This window comes from Oryzias latipes, chromosome 6, assembly GCF_002234675.1.
Source record: "Oryzias latipes chromosome 6, ASM223467v1".
NCBI classification, from domain to species: domain Eukaryota; kingdom Metazoa; phylum Chordata; class Actinopteri; order Beloniformes; family Adrianichthyidae; genus Oryzias; species Oryzias latipes.
Genome location: NC_019864.2, coordinates 3224337 through 3241740, shown reverse-complemented (window position 1 = coordinate 3241740; position 17404 = coordinate 3224337). Strand labels below are relative to the sequence as shown.

The window sequence follows — 17404 nt, the reverse complement described above, 5'->3', positions numbered from 1 at the left end:
TAGGAGAAAGAAAGAAAGGTGAACTCAGCAACATAAAAAGACCTGGACGTCCACGGAAGACAACAGTGGTGGATGATCGCAGAATCATTTCCATGGTGAAGAGGAACCCGTTTACAACAGCCAACCAAGTGAACAACACTCTCCAGGAGGTAGGCGTATCAATATCCAAGTCTACCATAAAAAGAAGACTGCATGGAAGTAGATGCAGAGGATACACTGCAAGATGCAATCCACTCATAAGCCTCAAGAATAGGAAGTCTAGATTGGACTTTGCTAAAAGCATCTAAAAAAGCCAGCACAGTTCTGGAAAAACATTCTTTGGACAGATGAAACCAAAATCAACCTCTACTATAATGATGGCAAGAAAAAAGTCTGGAGAAGGCGTGGAGAAGCTCATGATCCAAAGCACACTACATCATCAGTAAAACACGGTGGAGGCAGTGTGATGGTCTGGGCGTGCATGGCTGCTAGTGGCACTGGGACACTAGTGTTTATTGATGAACATTTTGTTTTCAGTTATTTCATTTGTCCAATTATTTACGAGCCCATGACATGAAGGGATTGTATTTAAAAAATTCTTTCGTTTTTCACATTTTTATGCAATATTTTTGTTCAACCCATGGAATAAAAGCTGAAAGTCTGCACTTCAATGGCATCTGAGTTGTTTTATGTCAAATTCACTGTGGTAATGTACAGAAACTAAATTAGAAAGAATGTGTCTCTGTCCAAATATTTATGCTCCTGACTGTAGGTCATTTCTGCTGTCACTGACTGCTGGCTCTTTTGTATTGTACAGATCTTTTAGGTGTTCTTCTTTTTCTTCCCTCATCCTGATCTCTTGTTCCAGTTATTTCTCTTTTGTCTTATCACTGATGTTCTGGGTTTTTGTGCTCATCTGCTTCCAATGTTCTCACTGCTGCAGAGTGTCATTTATTTATTTTTGGTCCAATCTCAGATGCTACAGATTTTTGGGTCTGCTTCTTTTTCACCCATTCCTGCAGTTACTAACCTACCTTTTAGATCTAACAGCTGTTCCATTATTTTTGGTGTTGTCCTCTTAGACCCTATGCCAGGGGTCACCAACCCTTTTGAAACTGAGAGCCACTTAATGGGTACTGAGTGATACAAAGGGCTACCAGTTTGATACTCTCCTGAAATAACAAATTTGCTCAGTTTGCCTTTAGTTATTTATTAAAAATGATTAATGATACTCGTATATATGAAAAGATTCATTACTTTACTGATTTCTCACAATAATTATCAACAACAACAAGGTGGGAAACATGTCAAAATTCAGCACATTAGTAATCTCAGTCATTGGAAAAAAATGTCCATTTTCACTATGTTGCACCATGTTTATCAATAATGTAATGTTAAAGAAAAATCAACTTACATATTTTTAAATCACATTTTGAACTAATGACCAAACTTGCAGGGTTTTTAACAAAATTATAACTGCTACATGTCATGAACACACCTTTATATTGAACATTTCTTCAATATTGTAATTCAACTTTGCCACGGCACTGCCATGTTTCCACTGACGTCTGATATCTATTTTTTGATAGTTTTAGCCAAGGTCTGTTTATGACTTCACAGTACTTTTCTACAACTTTGTCAAATTTCAGATGCAGAAGCACCGACTGCACAAAAGGAAAGTGCTGAACGTTTTTTTTCTGTGAATCCACAGATGATTTTCTCAACGGGAGTCATCACGTGCCCAAAGCCGATCACTTCTGCACATAAGGCCTGCTGTTGAATGATGCAGTGGTAATGCAGACATTTTGGGAAGTCTGCAGCTTTACACTGAGCCTGAAGACAAAAAAAACCCCTTCTGAAAACATTCTGAAACATTTCTGATGCTTTGTAAAACATATGTCAAAAACATTTTATTGCTCAACATAAAGAGTTTTATTCTTAAAACCAGGAGTCCGTGTTTCATCCGAGAGGTCCTGCAGTGTGATTTAAGTGTCGGCACGGTGCGTCAGTCCAGCAGCAGCATGTTTTGAACGTCACTTTTTCCAGAAGAGGCCGATTTCATTCATCCTGATGATAGTTTTTGTCCGCGATTATCATCTTCATCGTATCAGGATATCTTCTTTTCTGAGTCAGCTGATGCCATTTCTCCGTGCAGGGACACAAACTGCGGTCATAGCGATTCAGGAACCATTGGAACCAACTGTTGGAAGCTGACAGGATGACGTGCTCCTCATCTCCCCCCCCCGCCCTTAGAAACACAGCACCTCAGGCAGTGTGTGAAACCACAAATATTATATTATATATATAATAAGCGGGGAACACTGTATAATGAACATATACACAAGATCTATACAAATGCAAGTGGGATATAAAAAGAATAGCAACATAATAAAAGTAAACTTTAGACTCAGCTCACTGGTGAGTTGTTCTATTTTTGGAACAGGCCTGTGGGCGACTTATGTGGCCACTGGGGGCGACCTGGTGCCCGTGGGCACCGTGTTGGTGACCCCTGCCCTATGCACTCAAAGCAGCTGAGGCTTCTTCTGAACACCTAAGATGCCATCAAAGTTAATCAGATGAGAGAAAAGCGGCTTTTCATATCGGCTTTGCTGCGTTATGCAAGGCTTAAGCGCAGAATCTGCTGGAATTACATTAACTGCGTTTTAAAGAGTTACTGTAGTTAAAAAGAATGTCAATGCTGAAGCTAACTTTCCAGTGAAAAAGGATGGATTTACTCTTTGAAGGGAGCATTCCTCACTACTGGCACCTTTTTCTTGATGTATTTTGGTCACTTCTATAAGCTACTTTTAAATTACAGATATTTTTTTAGCCTCTTTGAAATGAAAACGATTTTAATATGATTAGTCTTTGAACATATTTCAGCAGTTTAACAAGTCCCTGTTTTGAAGTGATCCTCTGAACAGCAGTTGTAGAACCTGATCTAACTAAACAGACAACACATTTGTTTGTTTCACAGAGCTGTCGGTTTTGTTTTGTTTTAATTTTTTAGGTGTGAAGATCTGCAGAACTTCCTCATTAGCGTGAATCATCAGTGCTGTTACCTGATAGAAGTGATTCACGATGTCGTCAGCCGCTTTCCTCGTCAGACCTCTCAGGCACGTGGATCTGAAATGATTCCCTCACTGCTCAGTTTTACATTTGCCATCATGATTACAGCTTTTAGAAACAAACTCTTTGTCATAAAAGCTTTTAAAACTATTTAAATTCTGCTTCACCTGACGTTCTCATTTTGACAGAACACGAGTAAATAAAGGTCTTTGTTTCTCTGGTCTCCAAGTAGCTGGTCTTCTCTCTGGACTCGGGGAAGGAAGCCCAGTCCACATGCAGGCAGTTGGTCCTCCAGATTAAAGACCTGGAAAAGGAAGTCTCCTGTCTTCATAGTCTGCTGTGCAAGGTCAGTAAGTGCACACACCTACCGTATTTTCTGGACTATAAGCCGCTACTTTTGTCACAAACTTTCGACCCTGCGGCTTATCCAATGATGCGGCTAATATATGCTTGTATTTAACGGCCGCCAGTAGCGCTTCGGCAGTCTCAGAGGGGATTTTTCATTAGGGGCGACCCCTGGCTTAGAACATGATCATTTAATCTCTGCATTGGGTCCCTGTGTGTTTCAGGATTGATTTTAAAGTTCTCTTAATGGTTTATAAATGTTTTTATGGTCTTGGGCCTTCTTATTTAACCGATTTAAGGTGAGGACCATTGGAAAAAAGTCTCACCGTTCCTAAGGTGAGGACCAAAACACACAGTGAGGCCTGGTTCCACCATTAGGGTTCTCGCCTGTGGAACGGCCTGCCGGAGAACCTCAGGGCTGCAGAGACTGTAGAGGTTTTAAAGAAGAGCCTCAAGACCCACCTTTCTAATCTGGCTTTTACATGACTTTGGTAAATGCTTAATTCTTTTAGTGTTTTATTTTTTATCTATTAATTCATTCATTTTACCTATCTAATACATTTTTTACTTACAGGTATATAAGGACTTTTGAAGAATATAATACCCTTTTTATTTTTATTATATTCATGATATTTAAGATTATGTTTTAGTCATTTCTAATGCTTTTTTATTGATTTGATTATTTTTTATATATATAATTATTTAAATGTTGATGTTTCATACTCCAGTGTTTCCTCTTGGGGATCCATTGTTTTGGGGCACTACCGGCTTCACCTGTAGGGGGTGCTGTTGCTGCAGTGCTCCTTCTCATGGGGCTGGCATGGGTCCCGCTCTGTGGTCTAATAGCCGTAGAGTGGGCTCTGAGCTGCTGTGTTGGGCGGACGCTGTGGCAGTGACCCCTGTGGTGGGGCTGGGCCTTGGAATGACTGGATCTCCATGATACCGGTTCTGCTCCGTACCGAGCCAGACTGTTTCTTTGAGCTGCAGTACTTATGTTTCTGTTCAGGGTGATGTTGGGGGAACTGGGTGGGTGGAGGGAGGAATCTGTTGAGGGAGGGGTGACAACTGAATGTGATTGTCCTATGCTTTCTGTTTTAACTCATTTTATGACTATTTTATTTGCCTTAATGTAAAGCACATTGTTAAAACCTGAATGAAAGACGCTAGATAAATATTTAAAGAAAGTATGAAATAAGTTTTATATAAAAAATATAGTGAGAGAGATGAACCGTAGTGATCTCAACATCAGCTTTAACTACTGCGGTAAATAAGCTACAGCGTGAAAACCTTCAGGAGGTCAAAGAAGCAAAGCGGTGACCTCACCTGACCCTGTCATGTGAGGTCACACTGAAGGAAAGGTGGACGACGTCTTCCTGCTGACATTTGGATGGAACCTCGAACGTATGAGACCGTCTGGATGGGAGGACGTCTGTAAGAACTCAATGTTTGTCATGTCAGTAAGTTTACATTTGAGGGAATGATCACCTCCCCATGAATGCCCCTCACACACACACACACGCATTTAGATATTTGGCATAAATCAAATCAAATCAAACTTTATTTATAAAGCACTTTTCATATAAAAATATAACACAAAGTGCTTTACATTAAAACACAACAAAGTATAAAAACAAGCATTGACGATTTAAAAATAAATAAATAGGGCCCCCCTCCCCGTACCTAGCCCCCCACTCCTTTCACACCTCCCACCCCCTAACTGATGGCAATGGACAATGAGAAGTAGGCTGAGCACAAAAACAGGATGCTGGAAACGCTAATAATTGGAACCTCCCCCTCCGTGAACAGCCGCATAGACAGCCAAATGCAGCATCACAGGCGGGGACCGCTCCACCACAGCTAAGCAGTGATGCAGGTCCCCATCTTGAGCCGCAGTGGCTGAACAGCAGCCGACCCAGAGGGAGAGGTTCCAACTGATGAAGCACTGAAAATAAAATTGAATAAAAATGAGAATAAAAAAGTAAACATATTTATAAAAAAAAATAAAACATTAAAATAAGGTTAATTAAAATAATGCGTTAAAAATCAGGTTTGAGTTCATAAAACAAGATAAAATGGCTGAATAAATAAATAAAATAAAAAGTACATATAAATAAATAACTGAATAGATACATAAAAGCAGTAAAGCATTAGCTAAAAGCCAGGTTAAAAAGATGGGTCTTGAGCCTTTTCTTAAAAGCATTAATGCTCTCTGCGGCTCTCAGTTCCTCTGGCAGACTGTTCCATAAACGGGGACCATAGTGCTGAAATGCAGCTTCTCCATAGGTTTTGTTTTTTTTACAGTCAGAATGGTTAACAGACCAGTGCCAGAGGATCTCAGGGTCCGCGAGGGTTCATACTTTACTAAAAGATCTGATAAATAACAAGGCCCAAGACCGTTAAGACATTTAAAAACGGTTAAAAGTATCTTAAAATCAATCCTGAAGCATATGGGGAGCCAATGCAGGGATTTTAAAATTGGGGTGATGTGAGCCCGCCTCCTGGTCTTTGTAAGAACTCGTGCAGCAGAGTTCTGGAGAAGCTGAAGGTTCTTAATATTGGTTTTTGGAAGACCAGCAAGCACGACGTTACAATAATCAACTTTACTCATGATAAAAGCATGCATTAGCATCTCCGTATTCGCAAGAGAGAGTAGCGGGGGACCCTAGCCAGATTCTTGAGATGATAAAAACCAGTTTTAACCACCTGTTTTATATGGGGGATAAAAATCAGCTTAGAGTCGAAAATAACACCCAGGTTTCTGATTGTGTCTAAATGACTTAATGAAAGTTCCTGTAGCTTCAGAAACGGTTTCTCTCTCTTGGCTTCAGGACCGATAACTAAAATTTCCGTTTTGTCCTGGTTGAGCTGCAGAAAATTATTTGCCATCCATAATTTTACATCTAAAATACAGTTAAAAAGTAATTCTATTGGTCTTGTGTCATCAGGAGACATAGCTATGTACAGCTGGGTATCATCAGCATAGCTATGAAAACTGATGTTGTGGCTTCTGATGACATTCCCCAGAGGAAGCATGTAAATGTTAAAAAGCAAGGGGCCAAGGATGGAACCTTGAGGCACACCACAATTAATTGACCCCAGAAAAGTGTGTGTCCATGCTTACTCTCTCCATGAGACACGATTCGAACCACTTGAGAACAGTCCCTGAAAGGCCAAGACTTTTAAGTCTGTTTATAAGGATCAGGTGATCAACAGTATCAAAAGCTGCACTTAGATCTAGTAGAACTAGTACTGAGATCTGACCTGAATCCAAGGCACATCTGACATCATTAACGATTTTTAACAAGGCTGTCTCTGTGCTGTGGTTTGTTCTAAAACCAGACTGGTTTATCTCAAAAATGTTGTTTTGAGAGAGAAACTCATTCAGCTGAATAAAAACAAGTTTTTCTAAAACCTTACTTAAAAATGGCAAATTGGACACAGGTCTGTAGTTATTAAAAACTGAAGGGTCTAAATTAGTTTTCTTGAGTAACTGTTTCACCCCTGCCATTTTAAAGGCAGCAGGCAAAATACCCGTCTGTAGAGAGGCGTTCATGATATTTAAAATCTCACTCTCAAAAGACCCGTAAAAGGATTTAAAAAGTGATGTAGGGATGGGGTCCAAAAAACAGGTTGTTGGATTAACTTGGGAGAAAACTCGACCAAGTGTTGCAGCTTCAACCAGGCCAAAACTGTCCAGTGCTTCCTCAGATAAGATCAAGCCATCATTCCCAATAAAAAGGCTTTTCTGTCCTTTTATGATGTCAGATCTGACAGAATCAATCTTGCTCCTGAAGTGGTCTGCAAAGTCCTCACACAATGAGGCGGAGGCTGGCATTGTGTTTTTGTTCGCATTTGAGTTGATCAAGGACTCAATTGTGGTCAGGAGGACTCTGGGGTTATTTTTATTTACAGAGATGATGTTCGCAAAGTAGGAATTTCTGGTCTGTTTTACTGTTTGATTATATAGTTTTAGTTGGTTCTGGTAAAGTTGATAGTTTATTTCAAGTTTGTGTTTTCTCCAAAGTCTTTCAGCAGATCTACAACGTCTCTTCAATTGTTTAATTTCCTCAGTTCTCCAAGGGGGTGTGGCTTTGATTCTTATCTTTTTAGATGTTAGTGGAGCAACTGAGCCGAGACTGGATTTTAATTTACTGTTAAAACTTTCAACAAGTAGATCACAGGGGGCCGACAAGACAGGCGGAGAGTAGGAGCGAACAGATGTAATAAATTTTTCGAACACTTCAGGAGTCAAGTAGCGTTTCTTCGTGCTTCATTAGGTATTGATTCTTTTGAAATCTAACTTCCTGCTCTCTAACGTTGATTCAAGTGTGGAAACTTTGGTTGGTCATTTCATGTCTGACCTGAACAATCAGTTGACTTGCTGGATTCTCTCCACAATGACAGGGGACTTGCTTGAGACTTGAAGGTTAAGACATTCTCGCACCTTTGCAGATGTGTAGCAATAGATTCCCGAGTCTGTAGTAACAGAAAGCCGGGGTATTTATTTAACATTTTCATTCTGGTGAGTCAGTGACAGAGCAAAAGTGCTTCTGGAAGGATATTTTGACCACCATTCATGGATCCTTTTATCCTTTTTTGAAGAAAGATCGGTCCTTCAGGTAGTCTTGGACTGTAACGAGGGTTGTCCAGACCCATCTAAAGATCTCCAGAGACACTCTGTAGAGATTTACCGTAAATTCCGGGTTATAGAGCGCACCCGATTACAAGCCGCACCCACTCATTTTCACGTGTTGAGCTTCCTTCCTACATGCATAAGCCGCATCAGTGTACAAGCCGCATGCAATAAGCAACGCGGCCAGCATATCAAAGCATGTCCTGACTCCCAGACTGAATGCCGCTTTAAACCTCACTGTGGGAGGAGTCAGCATAGCGTCAGCTCATGTATTTGAAGATACCCAGATCTAACAAACAGCATGCACCTCACTCCTGTTCACAAGTTCCTCAGTTATGCTTTTTTTTTCTTTTTGAGTGTGTTTAGTTTTTTTTTTTACTTATTGACAATCTAGGTATCATACATAAAATTACAAACAGTAACCATATAATCAACATTACATCCCTCAGTTATGATGAGGAAATTTACATCCGCAATTCCCCATTTCCCATGAGTCTTAGGGGCTTAAGGCGGGGCTAACCCCCGGGTCGCCACACTGTTGTCAGTATTTAAAGAATGAGCAGCAGTGGATGGAGGGGCGAACGGGAGAGCAGCTCTCCTTCCGCTTGTGTCACGGCAGCATTATGGTGGTAACGGGGCTGGTTAAAAAAACACACCAGTAAAATGAAGCAGCGGCGACTGAAAAGCACGCGCCTCTGCGCGGCGCCCGGTCGCTGCGCGCGGCTGCTGGTGGACGGAGCGAATCGTGTCTGTGCAGAGCAATCAGACTTAATACTGCACGTTTTGTGGATGAGGGCTGAGAGAGGATGTGTTTTTACGTGTGGGAGCCTTTAGACTGCCATCTGTCCCGCAGCTCTATGTGAACGAACAGCAGGAGAACATGTTTCCAGCTCACACGGAGGCTGTGGGGCGGTATGAGCTTTTCAAAGCAAAATTCCACTCAGTCCTTAAAAACTGTTCAAACAATCACGTGGATATGTGTTTCCAGTCGTGTCCCGACAAAATAAAGGCTGATGTTATTCCCACATGTTTACGTGCAGCCAAGCTGCAGATTGCAGCTTTTCCCACATCGATTCATGTTTATCCAGGCAAAATGTTGTTAGTGCATGTTAGTCTTCACCTAATTGTATTTGCGGCTTCGTTCTGCCACAAAAGAGCACTGACCACACAGATTAAAAATAAAATGAGCAAACTGGCACTTCATAATAACCATAACAATAATAAAAGCATGTTTAGAAGATCATCTCGTATATTAAGGAGCTGTTAATAGATGGGCTAGTGTCACTATGACTCTGAGGTAAATTCACTCCTGAGCATGCGCTGTTCTCTCCGTCGCGCAGCTTACTGGCTTTTCCAAAACCGTCGGTGATGGTGGATTTTTTTCACGCTGCTTTTAACGATTGCTTTTAACTTAAAAGCTGCATCATGTTGTAGTGGCGATCACGTGCACGTTGGGTCTAATGGCACCAAAGGATTCTGGGATGCGGCCGGGCATGCGAGTTTCTTTTTGTTGAATCATGACTGAAGTGTCTAAGACCTGAAGTGAGGTCCATGCTGTTTGGCTGCTTGGAGGTGTTTAGATAAATAATTGGCTTGCTGCTTGGAGTTGGATTACGCATTCAACCCCAGCTCCGAGATCAAAAGTACATTCAAGGCGGCCGCCAAATAAATCCACTAATTAGCCGCGCCACGTCACTGAATAAGCCGCAGGGCTGTAAGCGCAGGACTAAAGTAGCGGCTTATAGTCCGGAATTTACGGTATTGCATGGACATTTTTCAGAGTCGGTGTATTGCCATGGGAGGAAAGTTCTCACATTCTTTAGAATTTGCTGCAGTGGAAATATTAAAATGACCATAAATATAAAAGCTCAACTATACATCAGGTTCCTCGGAAAAACGTTGGCCATACTTTGGTCAAAGGTGTTCAATCTTCTTTTTTAATATGGAATCTTGGACGTGTATTTTTTTACAGTTAATTTGTTTTTGCAAAAGGAGAACGTCTCCCCTTCCTGGCCCACTAAGGAACAACTTTATACTCATTAACTGATGGTGGCAAAACAGAAAGAAGGGCCTCATGGAGACAGCAAATGTAGAAATTACGTGTTTTGACATCCATTCACACGTGTTCTCACCGTGCATCATCAGCGTTTACCGACCGCTGGGAAAGATTCTGCAGGTGTGAACTTCTCCTGGTTCCTCAGCATTACTCTGCAGACTCGAGCAGGGTTCTGCAGAAAGTGGGCTCACATGGAGACTAAAATTCAAGCTTGCCTTTAATTTAGTATAGATCTGGCTTTGCAGGGGCGGCCGTCACAGGTTTACCTGAGCAATGAGTTTGAAAAACATTCCCTTGGATAAATCAAATGTTCTTACAGAGGATCAGTGTGAGGTAAAAGCAGCAGCAGCATCATATCAAATGCTTCAAAGAAAATCCAAATTAATCCCAAAAACAAGTAAAACATGAAAATACTAATGTTTCTTTTCTAAAACATTGACATTTTAGTTATTGTCTATTTTCTAAGCTAAATCAAACTAGACTGGCTACTTGGATCGGTCCAGGAAGGAGTTCAGATTTTGAAAAGAATTAGTGTTTATTTACTATAATTCTGTTTTCATCTTGTTGATGGAGCAGATGTAACTACTGGTAGATATTTTTTTGTCTGACTGACTACCATTGTTCATAGTGTTTTGTTTTGTTTTGTTTTTACATTTTGTATGTATACACCGGGGGTCGGCAACCCGCGGCTGAGGAGCCGCATGCGGCTCTTTAGCGCTGCCCTAGTGGCTCTTTAGAGCACTTTCACAAAATTTTGAAAATGTAAAAAGATGGGGGAGAGAAATATATTTTTTGCTTTAATATGGTTTCTGTAGGAGGAAAAACAAGACACAAACATTCTTAACGTTTTCCAATGCTGTGAGAATGTTTAGCAAATACTTTGTAACGCCAAGTTACAAGTACGTCACTTGCAGCGGACGAATCGGGAGCCAAGCTGTCAAAAATGTTGAACTGTCCATCAACTGGCTGTGCTAGAACACTGTCCGTGTCCCACACACCGCACGACACCGAGCATTCTCACAGAGGCGTTGGCAACAAGAGAAGCTGAGAGCGCAGCCTCTTTCCGACATATCAAGCCCATTTATTTTGAATATAAACCACATTGAACATTGCACAGAGGTCATCAACCTCTCCCCCTCCCACACTCATGGTGCAACATAAAGAAACAACATAACAGGAAGAATAAACTAAGGTGGAACAACAAAACTGCCATATGAAAAGAAACGTGGGCAACAGAAACGCTCATGCTGAGCCCTAATTAGATCAGGAGACCGCATCCCACAAACCCCTGCTGATAACAGACCTAAAATGCACATGAGCGCCACTACAATTTCAACATTTCTGTCAACGAAGAGCCTGCGACATACGTTTCTACCAGCAGGGCATTTTATTTATTTTTACTTTTAGCGGACCGCCAGGCAGGTGGCTGATGTAAATCGAACCACCGTCAGTTCCGTGCATTGCTTGATGAAGTTGAAAGTGAATATTCTGATCTCCTGCTACACAACAAAGTCCGATGGCTGTCCAGGGGTGACGTTTTGCGTCACTTTGTCGTCTGTTTCGAACACGTGAAAACATTCCTAAAAAGCAAAGTACTGAATTACCCGCAACTGGAAGATGCTGAATGGCTCGAAAAGCTGCACTTGGTGCATATGACTGTGACAAGCCACCTAAAGGAGCTGAATGAAAGTCTCCAGGCACCGCAAATGCTTGAAGCTGTTCTGTCATGCGAGCGCAAGCTGTCATGGGGCACGCACGTTTTATTTTATTGTTTTGTGTTCGACTCCTCAAAATAAAAATGACATCAAAAATCGGATTTCTTTATTACATTTCTTTAATTTTATCAAAGCAATGAAACATAATTCATTGATATTGTAATGAAGTTAAATTTGCACAACAGAGCAGTCACGTGACCCGTCGTTCTCCACAGAATGCACTGCAGGGAAAATAAACATTTAATCGTTAATAATGCTCTATGTATTTGTAGCAACGTAGTCATTTTGATAGTAGCCTAATATAGCTAATATAGATACATATCGCACGTGTTGCCTTCATTATAAGGCTTATATAGGGCTTTTAATATTTTGCAGCTCCAGACATATTTTTTTTTTGTCCAATTTGGCTCTTTAAACATGTTGGGTTGCCGACCCCTGGTATAGATAAACGGACACAAACCATAAACAATCATTTAAAATTTGTTATCAAAATAACAACAAATATAAAGATTTATTGTTCAGATTTCTGAAATGTTTCTATGATATTTTTAAGCAATTTGAACTTTTGTTTAAAATAAAATCCACAGAATTCATTTAAAGTCCCACTCCGATCATCTCTTGTTAAAGTGTTCCCAGTGGCAAGAGTCTGGTGATATGATACGTAGACCGATACGCGCCCCACAATACAATACATATCGCGATATTGTTCCAAAACACTTTTTCTTTTTTAAGTGTATGACTTAGAGAAAACTCTACCTAAATATTAGTACGCCTTTAATTGTAATAAAGCGGTAAAATTCATTTTATATGAGGATCACCATGTTAAGCTCTGCTACTGTATCTCATATACAAGTTGCTTTTGCCCAGTTAAATTCAGTATTTTGGTAACTAAAAATATATAAACATTATATAACATTGTCTGATTTCCACAACAAAATAATTTTTCAGTATAAAAAATAATAGAAAGAATGTGCCTTAACCACTAAGGTTGTAAAAGTATGATTGAGGAAGTAGAATGTGGTTTATTTTCAACATTGCTTATTGTAGCTTCTCCAGTACTTTAAAGGGTTCAGGAGCCTGAATGGTGCTTCAATAATGAAGGAAAGAAACACTGATTCTCTCCAGGAACAATAAAGTGATGATGATGAGGCAGCCTGACAGGATGAAGAGCTTTGATGTGGCTAAGATGCTCTGTTTACATCAGTCTGCTCTGCAGACGTGGAGGGAAACACGGATCTCCCCGCTCATCGCCACCATGTTGACCTTTTTCAGAGCGGTGGACACATCCCTCTGATCCATCAGGTCACCAAACTAGAATCTGTTGCTGGGAGGTTCTGCAGAACTTTGACCCGCTTTGCAGACAGCATTTGTCCTGGTGCTCCGTGCATGAGCTGCTGAGCTGCTGCACTGCATCATTCATTCTCATCTGAGCTACAAAGGTGTTTTTATGTGATGCTGGCAGCAACACGGCACAGAGTTTGGGTTCATCGTCCCAAGTAAAAACTAGTTCATGTCTCATGACAGCAAATCAAGCAGCTTTTTGCTGAGATCTTGTTGTTTTGTGTGGTGTAGAGCTGCTCAAAGAGGCTCTGTGTTCTCTGCTGCTAACTAGTCGGGCTTAAGTGGAAAACAAGAGTCAGACGCTGAAGGACGCCCAGAAATATTTAAACAAATATCATAAAAGCATTTTGAATCGAGACTAATATCCCCAAATGAACTATAGCGATACATCAGCGAATTTTTTTCCCAACACCCCTAGTTTTTAGACAAATAGAAATAGTCTGTGTCCTTGTCTAGGACATGATTTCTGCAGAAATAATTTTACCTCAGAGTTGGGGGTGAGACCATTGGCGTAGGCCAGGGGTCGGCAACCTTTTTTACTCAAAGAGCCATTTGGGACCGCCTCTAATAAAAAAGAAAGCACCCGGAGCCACAACCCGTTTTGACATCATTATATATATTATGCATGCTCCCTGTTCCCTTCTCTACCTCTGCCGGTTCCAAGCCCGGTTTGAGAAGGTTGCGTCAGGAAGGGCATCCGGCGTAAAACATTGCCAAATTTACCATGCGACTCGTTCGCTGTGGCGACCCCTGATGGGAGAAGCCGAAAGTGGAAGATATATATTATGCATGTATATATTATTCAAAGGTGCTCATTACGTCGATCGCGATCTACCGGTCGATCTTCAATGACATGAGTGTAGATCGCGGTCCAGAAAAGATTTTAAAAAAAAAGTACTTATTTAAAATCCACCAGCCAATCAAAATCCTCACTGAGAAGTACGGGACTTGATCGACATGTAGATTGGCCAATCGAACATCGTCTGAAGCATATGTCGCTGCAAATGCACATTTTGTTCTTTAAAGGATGATACCGCAGCCACGTTGGGAGGAGTTACTGGTTCTGGTCTGATCGCTGCATGGAGCGATGTGTTTATCAATGCATGGTAGAAACTGAGAATGTGGAGAGATCAGGTTTATTATTTTGAAGAGTTCTACTTGGTAATCATGTTTCCATGTGTGAGTTCATAAAATCATCCCAGAGAAAGTGTCTGCTTCAACTCCTGCAGGGAAAGCTGCGTCTGAATCTGACGCCCGTGTTTGCATCTCTCTGACAGAGTTTGAAGCCAAAGCCCCTCCTCCGCCTCTCTACCTGCTTTTCCTCTCTACCTGTTCACCTGTTCACATCCTCTGTAGCTGAGAGTTGGTTTCCCCCGTGCTCCTCAGTGTGTCCTACACAGAGAGCGCAAAATACGGTCATCATAGGTTGACGCGATAGTCGGGGCGCTCCAGCGCCGCACAAGGATGAAAGAGCCGGACGCAGGTTATAGCAGGGATAGAGCGGGTTAAGCAAATGAATGAAAGAAGGCGCTCCGCTGAAGAAATATTCAATATTGTACACATTTTATTATTGGTCAGAAATATCTTTTATTTAAAAAAATCTTTTATTTTATCAGTCCAGTAGGAAAAAAAACATCAACAAAAGCAGTGTTGGGCGGTTTTTGGCTGGGTCTGGCGGTTTTCAGATGACTTTTGGGCTGGAAAACTGTGACTCTATCTGGCAACACTGGCGCGAACTCTGTCTGTCATCAGCGAGTTGGTCTCTGCCCCGGCAAGTTCCCGGCAGAAGATCGGAGTGTTTATTGAAGCCGCCCCGCGTGTCTCCTCCTGCTATCAGCTCTGCAGGTCTCGCCCGATAAATACAAGCTCATTACGAAGCTGTTTTTTACGTGGCACTCGCTTCGTGCGGAGCCAGCAGCGCCTTTGAAATGGCATGAAAAATGAACAAACTAAAATACAATTTAATTATTATAAAATACTCATTATTTTCCAAAGTCACAGGGAGCCACAAGAGATGGATGAAAGAGCCACATGTGGCTCCGGAGCCATGGGTTGCCGAACCCTGGCGTAGGCCAACCCCATCCCCACTTCCTGTCACCCATCTTTTCCCATTCTCTCCCACTAGCTTACAGCCCTAACTAACATTAGCATTGCAACAAAAACGGTGAGCAGTATTGCAGCCATCCATCCGTCCAGTTTAGATCCAGATTCCAGCTCAGACCAGGAAAACAAAGACGTTTATGGATCTGTTTGTTTGGATGCATCGGAATAGAGCAGAGCAGGAAGCTTGTGGCCCACCCAGACTATTTTCTGTCACAAATTAGCTCTTTTCCAAACTGCATTTTTGTCTGCTGCTGATTTACAATGATTGGATGATTTTCTTTGATCAGAAAAATGTCTGAAGAACATTTTAAAAACACCAAAAACACATTTTCATTAGAGTGGGTCTTCAAAATCCACTTAAAAGGAGAACATGTGTTAACCATTCTACTAAACTATTTCACCATAAAAATGAACTGGTTTGTCCAGGAGAATGGGGTCTCCTTCACACCCGTTGCACAAAAATGAACCTCTAAGTGGTTCCAACCCTGTCATGGAGTCCAAACGAAAGCTGCTGTTCCTCCCTATAAAGCTCCACAGCTTTTGGGCAAACTAAAAGAAATGTTCCCACCTCCAATAAAAAGCTGTTGGTGCTTCGGTTCTTGAGGCTGTTATCACTTCATTTTGCGTTTTTTGTAACCCAGTAAGAAACAAAATAGAAGATATGAAAATCTCTCAAATTTGAAATCTTTGCTGGGCATTTATATAACTTAATATTAACGTGTGCAGTGATTAAAATCATGATCTCTGTTTTGATACATAGAACAGTGGGATTTTGTTTTTCATTCATTTTACCTGAAGATTGGATTGACGTAAGAATTCATGGGGAACGGAGATGAAAGCCTTTTTAATGTAGAAATCAAGGAGCCCTAAGAACAAAAAGGAAGACATTTTGATTTCCCAGAAGCAGACTGGACTCTGCTGAATATGATAGTCACTGGAGTCTTAGGAAGTCACTTGGCTATGAGACGTGACCTCCGTGTGAAGCCTTCAGGATTTGGCACAGGAAGTGCTGATGATTCAGGTTTGCTGGTCAAACCAAAGTGTTGGTGTCAGACGTTTTTCTAATCCTCACAGTCATAGCTTCTCACATTTTCCTGTTCTGAAGGTTCTTGTCCCTCTTCTGCTCTCCACAGATGGATGAAACCAGGGATTGCTGTTGGGTTCCTCCTCCTCCTCGTTCCCCCAAAGGCTGGAAGAAGTCTCTACTGACCAGGGTTGTTGTGAGCGTGCTCGCTGCCGCCTCGCTGCTGCTGTTCTACAAAGCTGCAAGGGGCAAAGTTCAGCTCCACCTGTTCTCCAAAATCCTCTGATCGCGAAGCAGACGTTTCCTGTTGGTAGATGTTTGCTTTACTTCAGCTAGGCTGTTTCTGTTTGAACATTTTATTTTTTAAGGAAAATTTCATTTTGTTGCAGATTTTTGTTTCCAGGTTTTCAGAGCAGAACTGATATTTTTAGGTTTTAAAAGAGGATTTTGATGTTGTGTGTTTATAATAAAACGCTTTTGGTTAAGTTTCTTCTTCTGTGGTTTCTGCTCGTCTTGTTTGTTGCTAATTTTGATCAATCTTATTCTCTGACCCAGGGCCGGCCCTGGTCTTCTGGGGGCCCTAAGCGAAATTTTATTTGTGGGCCCTCTAACTGATCTGCAGCACCAACAAAACGCAACTGTTGTTGTAATATAAATGAAATATCTCCATTAATACATTTGTGAATTATTGTTGCTGCCGAAGAATTGAATACAGTATATTGCCTGCATGTTGGATGCACATTTAGTGGTGCACAACAAATTTTAAATGCAAAGAAATAAATATGAATGACAAATGCATATAGATATATATTTTTTAATGTAACATTAGGCACTCAACAAATGACATTCACAAAACTCCAACTTATTTAAAACAGCAACTTAACAGAAAATCAAATGACGATAAAAAAATCCAACATAAAGAAAACAACAGCTCAATGAGGGGGAGTTTGGAAAGTCATAGTCTTTCTCAGTCTGAAAAGGACCTCTCTGCACCAAATCCATTCTTACTGGATCAGAGAGTGTGGTTGGTCATTCAGCTGGACCAACTGGACTGGAGGTTGGTGGAATTTTGGATCCAGTAGGCTCCTCTTCCATAGTCTCTCTTGGAGCCTCTGGAACATAAGATACAGAACTTCAAC

The 17404-nt window shown here is 41.2% G+C and overlaps 1 protein-coding gene across 3 annotated transcripts in view; it reads left to right on the top strand.

Annotated features, from left to right (window-relative positions):
- The window catches only part of asz1 (ankyrin repeat, SAM and basic leucine zipper domain containing 1), a 76263-nt gene extending 59512 nt beyond the window's left edge, over nucleotides 1-16751 (top strand). The window contains exons 11-13 of one of the 3 annotated variants that reach the window (XM_004086224.4): nucleotides 2990-3095; nucleotides 3281-3394; nucleotides 16375-16751. In XM_004086224.4, the coding sequence (XP_004086272.1) occupies nucleotides 2990-3095; nucleotides 3281-3394; nucleotides 16375-16551 (397 nt within the window). In that variant the 3' untranslated portion in view covers nucleotides 16552-16751. Of the gene's footprint in view, nucleotides 1-2134; nucleotides 2252-2989; nucleotides 3096-3277; nucleotides 3395-16374 lie in introns of those variants that run through there. The other 2 variants (XR_002289675.2, XM_020701566.2) reach the window with 2 other exon arrangements.
- Nucleotides 16752-17404: the final 653 nt, after the last annotated feature.